The sequence below is a fragment of the Pteropus medius genome, unplaced genomic scaffold (genome assembly GCF_902729225.1).
Source record: "Pteropus medius unplaced genomic scaffold, Ma_sr-lr_union100, whole genome shotgun sequence".
Classification (NCBI taxonomy): domain Eukaryota; kingdom Metazoa; phylum Chordata; class Mammalia; order Chiroptera; family Pteropodidae; genus Pteropus; species Pteropus medius.
Window position 1 is genome coordinate 45,662,269 of NW_024344378.1, and position 13,385 is coordinate 45,675,653.

At 52.3% G+C, this 13,385-nt stretch overlaps 1 protein-coding gene across 5 annotated transcripts in view; it reads left to right on the forward strand.

The window, feature by feature from the left end:
- Positions 1-13,385, forward strand: part of CDH23 (cadherin related 23) — a 391,288-nt gene that overhangs the window by 269,078 nt on the left and 108,825 nt on the right. For all 5 annotated transcript variants that reach the window (XM_039872055.1, XM_039872057.1, XM_039872056.1 and 2 more), the window contains 6 exons: positions 1,240-1,345; positions 3,400-3,527; positions 6,720-6,792; positions 8,659-8,775; positions 11,583-11,695; positions 12,868-12,975. In XM_039872055.1, coding sequence (XP_039727989.1) covers positions 1,240-1,345; positions 3,400-3,527; positions 6,720-6,792; positions 8,659-8,775; positions 11,583-11,695; positions 12,868-12,975 — 645 coding nt within the window. The remainder of the gene's footprint in view (positions 1-1,239; positions 1,346-3,399; positions 3,528-6,719; positions 6,793-8,658; positions 8,776-11,582; positions 11,696-12,867; positions 12,976-13,385) is intronic.

The window sequence follows — 13,385 nt, forward strand, 5'->3', positions numbered from 1 at the left end:
AGGGTCTGTCTCAGCTTAAATCTCAGGTCACCATTCAGGAAAAGGACACCTTCCCCATCTCCCTTGGTGAGTGCCAAGCAGTTCTTTGTGTAGGGACCCCCATCCAAGCCCTTCAGTGGCTGCTTAGAATCAGGGACTGCTATAGCTGGCAGGAACCAGAGATCACGGGAACAACCCAACAAGAGGGGAAATAGGGAGAGGCGGGCCCCAGAAGGCATAGCGAATTAGCAGAGTAGTAGAGACAGACCTAGAACTTGGGACTCTACACTCCAAGTGTCCTCCTGCAATGAGTCCCCACCACGTTTCACTGACCTCTGACCATGAGACTCCTCAGTGGCCTTGTGCTCTTTCCTCACTCTGCCCACCCGGAGTGACAGGACCCTGAAGACTCCATTTAGAACTTATTTCTGACGGAGACAGGAATGTAAGCAAGGTAGAGGAGGTGGGCAAGAGGGACACAAGAAGGCAGCACCATGTGCCCACCCAACACGGCCATGGCTCCCCATAGAACCCAGCCCACCCTCCCCTCCCTACCCACTCAGCTCCTGTTACACCAGGAGTGGTGGGCCACCCCTGAGGCGCTCAAGTATCAGCAACTCCTGGAAAGAAGTTATTTAATGCAACCACCCCTGAAGACAGGCAGGCGAAGAAGGACCTGACCCCATTCCAAGCGCCTGCTTCACACTCACCTTGCATTCATGAATGTATTCATGTATTTATTACCTATCATGTGCCAAACACCCTACTGGACTCTAGGTACACAGCACAATCAGAAACAGGTTTCTGTTCGCATGTAGCTGACAGTCGGAGCAAAATAGGCAGAATTTAAACGAGAAGTTACAATCAGGCATGGTGGGGGCTGATGGGGTACACAGCACAGGGCCCTAACCAGATCTAGAGTTCAGGCCCCTGTGGGTGGGATGTGTGAGCTTGGACTAGATGGGCTAGGAGATGGTCATGCCGGGTATGGTAGAGACCCTCTCCAGCCCCTGGGTAAGGCCCTGCCTTCCCTTATTCTCCCTAGGCCTCCAACCTGCCCTCTAGATTCCCCAGGGTAGCTCTGCACCCCAACATGAGGTGTGTCTTCTGGGAACAGTAGCCTTCATCTGAGAGACCAGGAGAATCTGGATCACCCAAAAAGGGGGCTCTGAGAGGGGCCAGCCCGCCCCTCCCACTCACCCTCTTCTGGCCATCGGCCACTGAGGGCTCATGGAGCCCTGTCTGCCATCTTCCTTTCAGGCAACAGATGAAGACTCCCCTCCCAACAACCAGATCACCTACAGCATCGTCAGTGCCTCCGCCTTTGGGAGCTACTTCGACATCAGCGTGTATGAGGGCTATGGAGGTGCGTGGGGGCAGGACGGAGGGCCCAGCCGGGAGATGGGTTGGCAGTGGGGTGCTGGGTTGCATGCTCACACATCTCTCAGGAGGGTGGCCCTCTGTCTCCCAGACAGCCTGGACTACTCAGGAAGCTGCCCCACAGCTCCTGTTGGCTGGTGCAGCACCTGACATGGGGTCCAGATCTATGTCTCAGATCTGTCAAATCTTTCTCTGGATCCTAGGTCTATCCCCAGCCAGGAGTCTGATGTTTCCACATCTGTGCGGTCTCTATTTCTTACCTGGGAAATATGTGGGATGGAGGCTTGTTAGCCAAGCTTCCCCATCCTTTGGGCATGCTACAGCCACTTCCCAGCCCTCCCAGGTCCATGCCTTTCCCTGCTTGGCCCAGGCACAGTTCCACACGCTGGACCTTGCACCACTGCCCTACTGTGAGTCCTGATCCCTAGAGCCCATGAAGAGTATAGCAGCAGCAACCTCAAGCTCCAAGATCCCAAGAGACCACCATGTTTGTTAGATGGGACAAGTGGCGCCCAGAGACAGGAAGTGACTTGCCCAAAGTCACACAGCAAAGCTGTCCAAGAAGGCCCTTGTGATTTGACTCTTGGTTGTCTCTCCAGCCTAGTCTTTCAGCACCTCCCTCACCCTCTACCAGAATTCAGCCTCTTTGAACCCCTTGACACGCTCTCCCTTTACAGTGGACACTTCCATTTCTTTGCAATCTGTTCCTTTTGCCAAGAAAACCCTTCCTCCTTGTCCTTTTGCCCCCCTCCCTTTAACCTCTGGCTAGCTTTTAAGGGCTCCTTTAGAAATTTCTTCCTCTGGGAAGCTTCCCTAATTCTTAAAGATGGATTAGGTGCCCTCAAGGAAGAAAGAATGTGCATTGGATGACTCTGAGTCCAGTGCTCACTCCTCCTTGTGGCAGAGATATGTAATTGCAGAAATTCCAGTCCTGGATCCAGATGCTGCAGCTCAATGTTCTTTATCTATGTCCCCCTTTTAAAAATATAAGTTTCACGCCTCTGCCCACCCTCACACCTCACACCTCACCTTCCTCTCAGTTAGAAGGAGCTCTCTTAGGTTTTATATTACTAAAGCAATAATTTTGTTTCTATTTTCCAAATAGAAAGTGGCAATTTAATATCGTTGTAATGCCTTTGCAGACTACCGAGGCCCCTGCTCCCAAGCCAATATGCCTTCCCTTCCAAAATTGAGATTCAGTGGCTTAGCACAAAGAGTACTCATGGTGCGAATTCAGGCATGTGCAGTAGCGGGGATATCTCAGGGTCAAAGCAGCTGCCGAAGCTGCGCCCAAATCCTGCCTGTCCATCTCTGTCTGCCTTTGGTGTCAGGGTCTTCACTCGCCTTCCAGCAGAGTCAGCTGAGGGTGAAATCTACAACGTGATACCCTGAGTGTCTAAACAGTGCCCAGCGTGGCCACTGGACGGGCATGAAGAGACTGTAGGGTAAATGCGGAGAGAGAAGAGAAGACAGGAACAAGGTGATGAGAGGGAAAAGCAGGGCAAGAAGCGTCAAAGGAAGGAGCTGCCATCTGCACCCCCTGCCACCCCACCGCCCAGCAGCCTCGACAGTGGGCAACAAATGGGTGAATTCTGTGTTTATCTGGAGAGTATCAGGAGTGATAACAGGGACAGGATTAGAGAGCCTGGGGCATGACCCTGTCCTCCAAGTGGCTTCCAGACTGATTAGGAGGGTCAGATGAGTGGGTCCGACAGACAGACAGGTAGGAGTAGCACCTACTAGAGAAAGCTGGGCTCAAATCCCACTCTATCAAGTTGCTAGCTGTATGTCTTTGGGCAAGTCGCTGGCCCTCCCCGAGCTTGGTTTCCTCGTCTATAATGTGGGGCTTACATTACCACCGGAATAGTTACCACCCGGTGGACCCAGCACTGGGCCTGGCATGTATCAGGCCGTCAGTAAACCTAAATCAAGACCACGAGGCCCATGCCAGCCATACACTCTCTTCTCAAAGGGGAGCCCTGACTGGATGAGTATCAAAGTCTGCTGATGGGATCTGGGGCCATGTTCCTGTCATTTCAGTGATCAGCGTGAGCCACCCCCTGGATTATGAACAGATACCTAATGGGCTGATTTATCTGACGGTCATGGCCAAGGACGCTGGCAACCCCCCTCTGAACAGCACTGTCCCCGTCACCATCGAAGTGTTTGTAAGTACCTAGGGGCACTGGCCTTGCCCTTCCACCGCTCAGGAGGTTTACCTGGCAGACTGGCCCAAAGGCTGTCCTAGAAAACCTCTGCCAGCTTGGCCAGGGGAGGTCCAGGAATGCAAGAAGAACCCAACTTTTGAAGTTCTGGTTCTAACTTCATTTGGGGGCCTCAGGACAACCTCTCGGGGAGCAGGAGCTGGAGGAAATGTCACCAGATTCTTTCATGTACAGCTACATTCTGTGGCGTTCAAGGGAATTCCTGGAAGGTCATCTCTCTTCTCTCTCTCTCTCTCTTTCTACCCATCCTTTTTCATTTTCACTTCCTTTTTCTGCTCCTCTGAAGATCTAAAGGGACCTGAAACCAAACCACAGCTTGTCTTACATGACTGTCACACACACCTTAGTGCATTCCACGTCTGAAATCATCAGTCGTTAAACCCGTCTCCACATTGGTTCGCTGGCCCCATGCAGCTCCCCTAGCAATCCTGGGGATGAGATGGTGTTCTGACAGTGGGCCAGCGGGCCTTTCTCCCCAGAGACCCCCAACACTGTGCATGCACAAGCACACCTGCCCCCCATCTCATAAAGGCTGCTGCCTGCAGGCGAGGGTGAATGCATGCTGATGGAAGAATTAGCACTTTCCTGATTCCAGGAGGATTAGATCAGATTGTCAGGTTAGGAGATACGCTGTGATTTGACATATGCTCAGGAAAACATCTTGCCCAGAGCGGGCTTGCCGGATGATCTTCCACTTCTAGCTGGCTTTGCCAACAACCTCTGGCACTGCCCCACACCTGGCTTTGACAAGCCTCATCCTTACAACCTGACATTAGAGGCTCCAGGGCTAGCTCCCAGGTGGGAATGTCCTGGTCTGGCTAGGGGACCTAATTTGCTTGCAATTCGAATAGGATGGGGCTTCAGTGATGGAAAAGTCCGAGGTGATGTTCTGGGGGGAGCTCTGCAGGTGGGCACGTGGGAGCCGGGTTTAGGGGTGGTGTGGGAGGGTGAGGCTATATGGAACAAGGTGCGGGAGAGGGAAGGGCAGACACCTTATATCTGGCGTGTCAGGCTTCAGGGAGTGGCAGGGGAGGACAGAGGAGAGGAGAGCCACAGAAGCCTAACCACTTGCCTGCCTTTAACCTGCGACATCCCACCTTGAAATGGCAAGGGTGACACCAGACAACTAGAATGTGTTCCCTGACAATTATGACCACATCCTGGTGTTCCTTTTTTAACTTATTTTTCAATTAATTGACATTATATAAGTTTCGGGTGTACAACACAGTGATTAGACATTTATATAACTTACAAAGTGATCACCCTGATAAGTCTAGCACCCATCTGACACCATATGTAGTTAGTTATTATAATATTATTGACTATGTTCCCTCGAAGCTGTCATGCCAGTCAAGAGGGGCCCCCACACTCCTTCCGGTCTGTCCTGGCCCCTGGCAGCAGGAGGGTCCGATCACAGAAACAGATGCCACCTTGGCTATGAGTGAACATCGTCTTTCAAGCAGGGCTTTTGGATGGCGTAGTCACTGTGTCTACGGACTACACTTGAAAAGGTCACTGCCTTTGAGTTGATTTTGCATGTGGGTGATTTTTAAGTAGCTGTCACTTGTCTAAGCTGCCTCCTCCCTCCATCAAAGGGATTTTCTCTGAACTGGGGAAAAAAAAAAAAAAAGCTCACAGGAGATGAAGTGGTTGATGGCAGCACTTACTGCACAGGGAGGGGGTGGGGAGAGGCAGATCAAAATGACAGGGCTCCTGAAGGAGGAGAGGCAGGCGAGAGGGGCCAGGTGATTCCTTTTCATCCACTGCTTGTTGGTTTTTAATAAAGAAGTCAAACTCGGTTTGTAGATTTCCCATTAGGGGACAATAAGCTTTTGTAGAGGGAGCCGCTGAATTAGAACTAATAGTGAATGCAGCGCCAGGATCCAGGGAAATATCACCGCTAATAAGTTTCTGCCTCATGCTCTCTCACTGACATTCTCCACGCTTGTTTCATGCAGCCAAGCAGAAGGCTTAAATAGACACGCATTCGGGGCGCTCATGCCCGCACCGGGGGGATGCCCAGGCATGCTCTTGGGATGTCGGATGTCTGGCGAGTCCTCTCACAGCCAGTTCTCTGAGACCAGGGAGAGAGACAAACCAGATTGAGCCAGTGTGCAGTCCAGAGCCAAGGGCCAGATTGGGGAAGACGAGTGTTCCTTTCTGGGCACCCACAGTCCCGGAAGGATGGGGTTCTCTGAAGTCTCCAGCTATTATGCCTCCCTCACTGTCACGTTTGCTCAGCATGAGTGACTCCAGCAAAAGGCGCTTATTCAAGAGTTTCCCTTAGGAGCTCGCAGTTTCAGGAGAAATGAGGCTCTTGGAGTTTGCATCCATGCTGGGCTCCTCAGGAGAGGAGAGAAGGCTGGGTCAGGTGGGCCCGCCAGATTTCCTCCAAGAGGGGACCAGGGAGGAATCCTCAAGTGATTGCAAAAAGCAGTCCGTGAGGATGATAGTCTTAAAGGGTAGGAAAGTCTCCTCTGATAGTGGACGGAGATAGCGTGTGGAGGAGCAGGACGAGGCAGAGGCTTCACCGGGCCCCAACCTGCCAGTTTGGCCTCTCGGCCCAGCACCAGCCCTCTCACCTGGTCAGTGGTGGAGGCTGGGCCAGAGGAGGGATTGCTTCCGGAAAGCTGAGGGTGGCGGGTTCTGGGCCAGGACTTGCCAGGGTGGTGGAGGAGCCATCTGTCTCCTGTGTACTTCAGTATTATCTAGGTTGGCTGCTCCTTTCTCCCTTCATTTCTAGGAAGGTTCCTAGAACCTTCCGCCGTCACCTTGGCAGAGCCGGGAGAGAAGTTCCTGGTAGGCATCCCAGCATGGGGGCTGATGAGCCGAAAGTGGGAGAGCTGGAGGAAGCTCGGAGCTCAGCTGAAAGACCGAAGGGGAGAACCAGGGGAGCTGGTGTCATAGGCAGCTCCAGCTGCTGCTACCTTTCTCCATCTCTCCAGTCCTCACCATCCCTTCCTGACCTTCCCCCCCGCCATATTTCCCCAAGGCCTGTCCTGCCTCCTTGATCTGTAGCCCAGCCAGAGCACGTCAGTGCCAGCTGTGCCCAGCCTCCCCTTGGTACCAGCCCGGGACAGCCGACCAGCCCCCACTGCCTCCCTGGCTCCTGAAACCTGTCTGTTTTTCTTCCAGGATGAGAACGACAATCCTCCCACCTTCAGCAAGCCTGCCTACTTCGTCTCCGTGGTGGAGAATATCATGGCAGGTACGGGCCCAGGCAGGGGAGGGCGCGAAGGCAGGAAACCAGCAGGCAAGGCACCGACAATGGATAGACCTCACTTAGTACACAAATTGGGGAGGTCCATGGTCCTCCCTGTCTGTTTCCATAACAACAGAGGGGAACCTTTGGAGATGTCCAGGTATCTGCCAGGCAGCAGTTACCTAGAGCACCTGCTACGTGCAGACTCTCTGCTAGGCACTTGGTCTCTGCTCTCCTGAAGCTACAGTCTAGCAGGGAAGAGAAAAATGACTGGTGATTAATTCAACAACCTTGGTTAAATGGGAGTAGGCAGAGAGTTCCGAGATTATGGTGCTGCGAGGCAGGTCCCAGGGGCCATAATGGCTGAAGGTCTGGCCTTGGAGGATGGCGTGTGTTCCCATGGGAGGACAAGAATGGGAGGCTCGTCCCTGGGCCACATCTCAGGTGCCAAGGCTCGGTCTGCAGACCCAGGGCCATAAAGTCCACACTCAGGATCCAGGGGACCTGTTCCATCCTCAGGACAGGCTGGCAGTTTCATCCTTACACTCCGAGGGGACAGTTTGTGGGGAAAATGTCAGGAATTGCTGCAACAGTTGGAGGAGTCAGGGACAGCTGAAGTCAAGGAACGACTAGAGGAACCAGGGACAGCTGGAGTCAGGGGTGACCTTCCCTAGTACCACAGAGTCTTCCTCTGGTACCTCCCTAGTATCTGATGACTTGCTGGGTGGGACCAGGCTGTGCCCAGCCCACCCTTCCCTACATCAGTCTCAGGCATTCCCTGTAAAATGTCACTGCCGAAGTGGCCCCTGCAATTCCACCATCCCCGGAGACTCTGCCACGGAGAGGCCTTCATTTTGGCACTTAATCCTCTTCCAAGTTGAGCGTGCTTAGATAAAGGATTGTGTCAGGGCCCATGTATCAGTCTTGCTTAGGGCAGGACCGAGTCAGATCAGAGGCCCCCGCAGCTACCTGGAAGGGGCCAGAATGACCTGCCTGTCCATAGCCCCCTTGTGTTCCCAACAACTATCGATTCATCAGCACAGTAGTAACCACAGTCCGCATTTCAGTAACAGCCCCACACATGGGCTGTATAGCTAGACCCATCATGTAGAGGGAGAAGCTGAGGCTCAGACAAGTTAAGGCACCTGCCAGAGATCCCACCAGATTATCACCTGGGCGTAGTGACTCTAGAGGTGCACACAGTGAATCACACACACACCACTTGCCAGAGCTGGCAGTTGGGTGGCGGGAGGGTGCAGAAAGCCCTGGCTGGCACAGCTACAGGACAAGCTGCTCTCGGGGCCCAGCCAGGGCAGCTTGAAAGGCCAATCCCCTGGCCCAAGAGTCCACAGAGATGAAAATGAAGGTGAGGGCCTTAACTGGACATTAAAGAGAAAATAAAAACCCTTCTAAATTCTGTGAACAAGATAAAACAAGACTGAAATTAAATATAATAAATGTTGACTAATTTAATATGGAGCTTCATTTCTTCCTGACTCAGAGTCTAAGCTGGTAGTCTGCTTGTATTTAATACAGTGGCGAGCCAGGGCAGGGTCAGGGGAGGCAGTGAAGTGCTCTCTAAGGTTGGGCCAGGAGGGGGAGGGGGAGGAAGGCCCCATCCATCCCAAGCTCCAGGCCCTCCCTCCCATGGAGACTTGTGCCCACACAACCCAGGGATCTGGGCCACCGGAGCAGGTGTTTAAGCACACTCCCTTCCCCGAGTTCCCCCTATGCCAGGTGCCCTGTCTCCTGAGGGCTGGTCACCAGGAGACCCCTCATCCTCCTCTGGCCTGTGCCAGTCCTGCTTCCAGGGCCAGTGGCTGGGAGCCCAGGGTGAGCAGCACTCCCTCCACCCCCCTTATCTCCCTGAAGGAGCCACAGTGCTGTTCCTGAATGCCACAGACCTGGACCGCTCCCGAGAGTACGGCCAGGAGTCCATCATCTACTCCTTGGAAGGCTCCTCCCAGTTTCGGATCAACGCCCGCTCAGGTGAGCCCCGACAGCCCTTGTCTTCTGCACCTCATGCTGACTCTCCATGCCCAAGACCTGCCTCTAGGCCAGGACTTCTCACGGGAAGCCCCAGCTTTGAGCAAGCCAGCTTCGAGCATTTGGTTTTATCCCTAAAAGATTAATTTGAGTGAGATTACTGATTTTACCAAAAGAACACAACACGAATTTATCCACTACAGAATGCCTTTCAATGGTAAAGAGCCCTGTTATGTTTAAAATGTGTTCTGTTTTACAAACATCTGGCTACCACTTTTCAGGGACACCTTTCTTCAAGCCTAAGTGTCCCCCTCCCTCAGCTGCCAACTTCGTTCTTGAGTCATGGCTTCTCTTCCTAACACAGTGTATGCCTCGGTTTCCCCACCTGCAAATCTTTGTTGGACACTGGCCATCCCTGCCACAGGTGGACAGGAGCCAGCGGGGCACTAAGTCTGACAGTCATCCATGCCTCTGCGGTCCATCTGCCTTCAGCCTCTTTCATCCCCTTTTCCTAGAAGCCTAGGGAGCAGACAGCTGGTGCTGATGTGTACAAAGACTGAACACATCCAGAGCCATCCTGAGCCTCTCTCCCCACCTCTGACAAATCGGAGACCTTCCTCCCTGCCCTCGGGAGCATCAGCCTTCAGTGAGCCCACATTTCCAGGGGGCTCAGAGTAAAATCGTTAATTTGCATTAACCACGTGCTCAGCAGTCTTCTAAGTGCTCCGACCAACGTCGTCTCATTTCACCTCCTTTAGCAGTCATGAGGCAGGTACTAGCATTATCCCCATTTTCCAGATGAAGAAACTGAGGCACAGGAGACGTTCAGTGACTTGACAGGACTCGCAGAGCCTGACCATCTGAATTCAGAGGCCAGACTCTAAATGCTGCATTATAGAAGGCCACCGCCCAGATACAGTGCGGAGCACACTGACCTTTCAGCATCCTGCCCTGCCTCCCCAGTCAGGGACCCCATCTCCACCCGGGGGCCTTGAATAATGACACGGACATTTTCTTGCTGCCTTAACACGGCTCCTTCAGCTCCGAAGGTATAAGCGTTTTCCACTGAGCTCCTCGGTCAAATTAGCCAGGCCTGATCCACAAAGGTGGCCTTAATTGGATCTAATTTCCCAGACAGGAAGAGCCATCTATCATGCCGACAAGTTCATGTTTAAAACTTTTTAGAGATTAATTTCTTCCTTGCCCTGTCAATTAATTGACACCACCCCAGCAAGGAGCACGATTCGGCGGGCAGACCTTTGCCAGTCTTTCATTCCAGGCCTTAGCAGTTTTGCTCCCATGTCCCCCACCCCCAGCTCCCTTCCCAGCCCTGCACTTGCCAGAGGGCGGGCCAGTATGGCAGGGAGGGAAATGCAACCATCTAGCCCTGCTCCCTTGTTTCATGGTAGAATAAACCAATCACAGAGAGTTAACTTGCCCCAGGTCACACAGCTCAGGCAATGGAGATAAAAAGATGGATAGCACGCTGTCCCTATCATTGGAGAATTCTCAGTCCATTGGAAGAAAACGAGCATTTTCTGAGTGTTGGGAGCTTCACCTCTGGTTATGTAATCCTCACGCAGATTAATTCCCACAAACGAGAAAACCGAGGCTCGAAGAAATTAAGTAACTGTCCTAAGGCCAAGCATCTGGAAAGAGCCATAATCAGAATTCAGATCTGGGTCTCACTGCCCTCAACATGTGGGCTCTTTCCTGCAGCCCATGTGAGGTGGTACAGTGGCCTTCATGTGCTAAAGCCAGCCGGTACTGGCTCACACCTGCTCACAAGAGCCGGTTGTATGCACATCTTCCCAACTCCATGTTCAATGCCATCAAGTTAATAGTTTAAAATGAGTCCTGATGGAAATACTTCTGCCGTGGAAATTGGCAAATGCTTTTCTTTTCTTTTGGGGAACTGGGCATCGGACGTTTACCAGCACACCACTACCAGGGTTGCTGCCATATTTTTGTTATACCAAAATACAGAGAAAAGCCAAAAACGGGCTAACAAAGTTGTAGTTTATTTTAAATGTTTATATTTAGTAGAATAAGTTGCTTATACCCTAAAACATTCAAGGCAATATAATTATGTAGTTAAGGAAATTATTTTATAACTATTAACTCTCAATGCACTATAGGTTGAGCTGTCCAGTAATGAGTAACAAGTTGGAACATGTGTGAAACACTTGGCGTCTTTCAGTCCCGTCACTTTATTTCTGTGACTATAACTATATAAATGAACAGTGCCAGCTGCTGGTCTAAGTTTTCCATGATAACTAAATTAATGCCACAATAGCCCTCGAGGTAGGTCCTATTATAATTCCCTTTTGACCAGATGAGGAAACTGAGGCGCACAGACTTTAAGTAACTAGTTTCAAGTGATAAAGCCAGTCAGATGTCAAAAGTCTAAATGAAAAGTCATAGGTGTCTGAGCTTGAAGCCAAATGGCCCTCCTGCCCTGTTTTCCAGACACAAGCTGCACAATTGGCCTAGATTTCTCCACATCTGAAAATAATTCCTCGTCGTAGGGTTGTATTGCCCAGCTCTGGGGTCTAGTTCCCAAGGCATGGGTGCTGTCCCCTCTCTCTCCACGAGCACCATCCCACCATACCCCTCCACACACACACACACACACACACACACACACATGTGTGCACGCTGCCAGACCATTTGATCTTGCAAGCATCTCTCATACTCTCATTCTCTCCCTCCTTCCCCTGTCTCTTCCTCCTCTCCTTGTTTTATCCTTTCTTCCCTGATCTCTCCCTGGCCCACCCAAACCCTTTCTCACACACCCCTCTCTCCTGCAGGTGAAATCACCACCACCTCTCTGCTTGACCGTGAGACCAAGTCTGAATACATCCTCATCGTACGAGCAGTAGACGGGGGTGTGGGCCACAACCAAAAAACTGGCATTGCCACTGTGAGTGCCCACCCCTCGCATGCCCCCCAGCTCCCCACTTGCTGTCCAGGCTGCTATTCTTCAGCTCATCTTAGGTCTGGGCATTTTGTCCTGGGAGAGCGTGAGGCTTTGTGGGAGTGGAGTGAGGGTGGCAACTCAGTGTCAGCCAAGGTCAGGACTAGAGCCACTGCAGCTACGGGAAGAAAGGCATTCCCACCTGAAGCATGAGCACCTGGGAGGAGCAAATATTTTCTCCTCTTCCCCCAAAAGACCTGCGGGGCAGATAAGAGAAGGCATGCAGAAGAGTGACTCAGAGCAGGAAGCAAGGCCCTTGCAGGATCCCTGGGGGCTTGTCATCACCCCACCCCTAACCCTCGTGGTGCTGAGAAATGGTGCCTGAGTTTCCCTTCCATGCTCAAGTAGGACCCATCAAGGCCTAGGGTCCCTATTCAAGGCCATGTCACCCCACCAAGGTGCTTCAGAGAGTAGGAAGCTAAAGAAAGAATGCTTGAGGGTCCTGACTGAGTTCTTGGCTGCAGAACAGGATGGGGGAAGTGAGGAGCAATAAGCCCCTCCGTGGGAGGGGAAGCAGGAAGGCCGGCTGACAGGTCACTCCAGCCATCTCCCCTCCTTGATCTTCATTCATTTTCTTTGGCTCTCCCGTGGGACCCCTCTCCTGACTTCTCCGCATTGCTCTCACCCTACCCAAAGCAGCTTTCCCCAGGCTTGCCCAGCCAGAGGGGCTGGAATTGGTATTGCTTGGCCAGGGACTTGGCAGAAAAATCCCCAGAGCTCTATTCAATCACAGAAGGCCCCTGCTAACAGGAGTCAGAGCTCTATAAATAATTTACCTGGTGACAGGTGAGCAAGGAAATTGCTTGCCTTATAGCTGAGACTGACCAGAAAGCTCAAGGGATTCTATCAGACCTGCCCACACCCTAAACCTCCACTACCCTGTCGTTCACCTTCAGCTCAGACTAGGAGTAGATGGGTCACAGAGCCCATCTCATCTGTTCCTCTGCCACCTGATGAGACAGCACCTAAACCCTCTGTCCTTAAAAGCCCAGGCTCTGCCCTGAAGCCCCTAAAGTGGGTGGAGCCAGTGGAATTAATACCAAGATACCATAAGTCTCTGAACGAGTCCCCTCATGGGCAGCTAGGCATAATCCACAGCGCCTCTTATGGCTTCGCAGGTCAACATCACCCTCCTGGACATCAATGACAATCACCCCACCTGGAAAGACGCTCCCTACTACATCAACCTGGTGGAGATGACCCCTCCAGACTCTGATGTGACCACGGTAAGTGATGGCAGGACAGCAGAACTACCAGGCTGCCCCTCTGAGGAGTGTCACATGAGCCCTATGGGCCTGCTCATATGAGGCTAATGCATGTAGTGTTTCCTGAGCCAGCTCTTTGAGCAGAGGTCCGGAAGCTCTTGCACGGTGAAAGGTAGTCAGAGGTTGTTCTTATGGACAGTGGGCTTCAGGCTTCATCAAAGGGAGCACAGGAAGCCCAGGTACAGTACCAGGGGATGCCAGGAAAGTGCAACTTGTAGCCACTTACCCTGAGACCCAGGACTCTGGTCACCCCCTCATGAGAGCCCCACCCTCCCCTGGCAAGGCACATGTCTCTCCCTCAAATTGCAGGAGCTTCTTCTTTTCCCTCAGCACCTTTCCTTCACTTCTGTCACTGCAGCCACTGGGCTGGG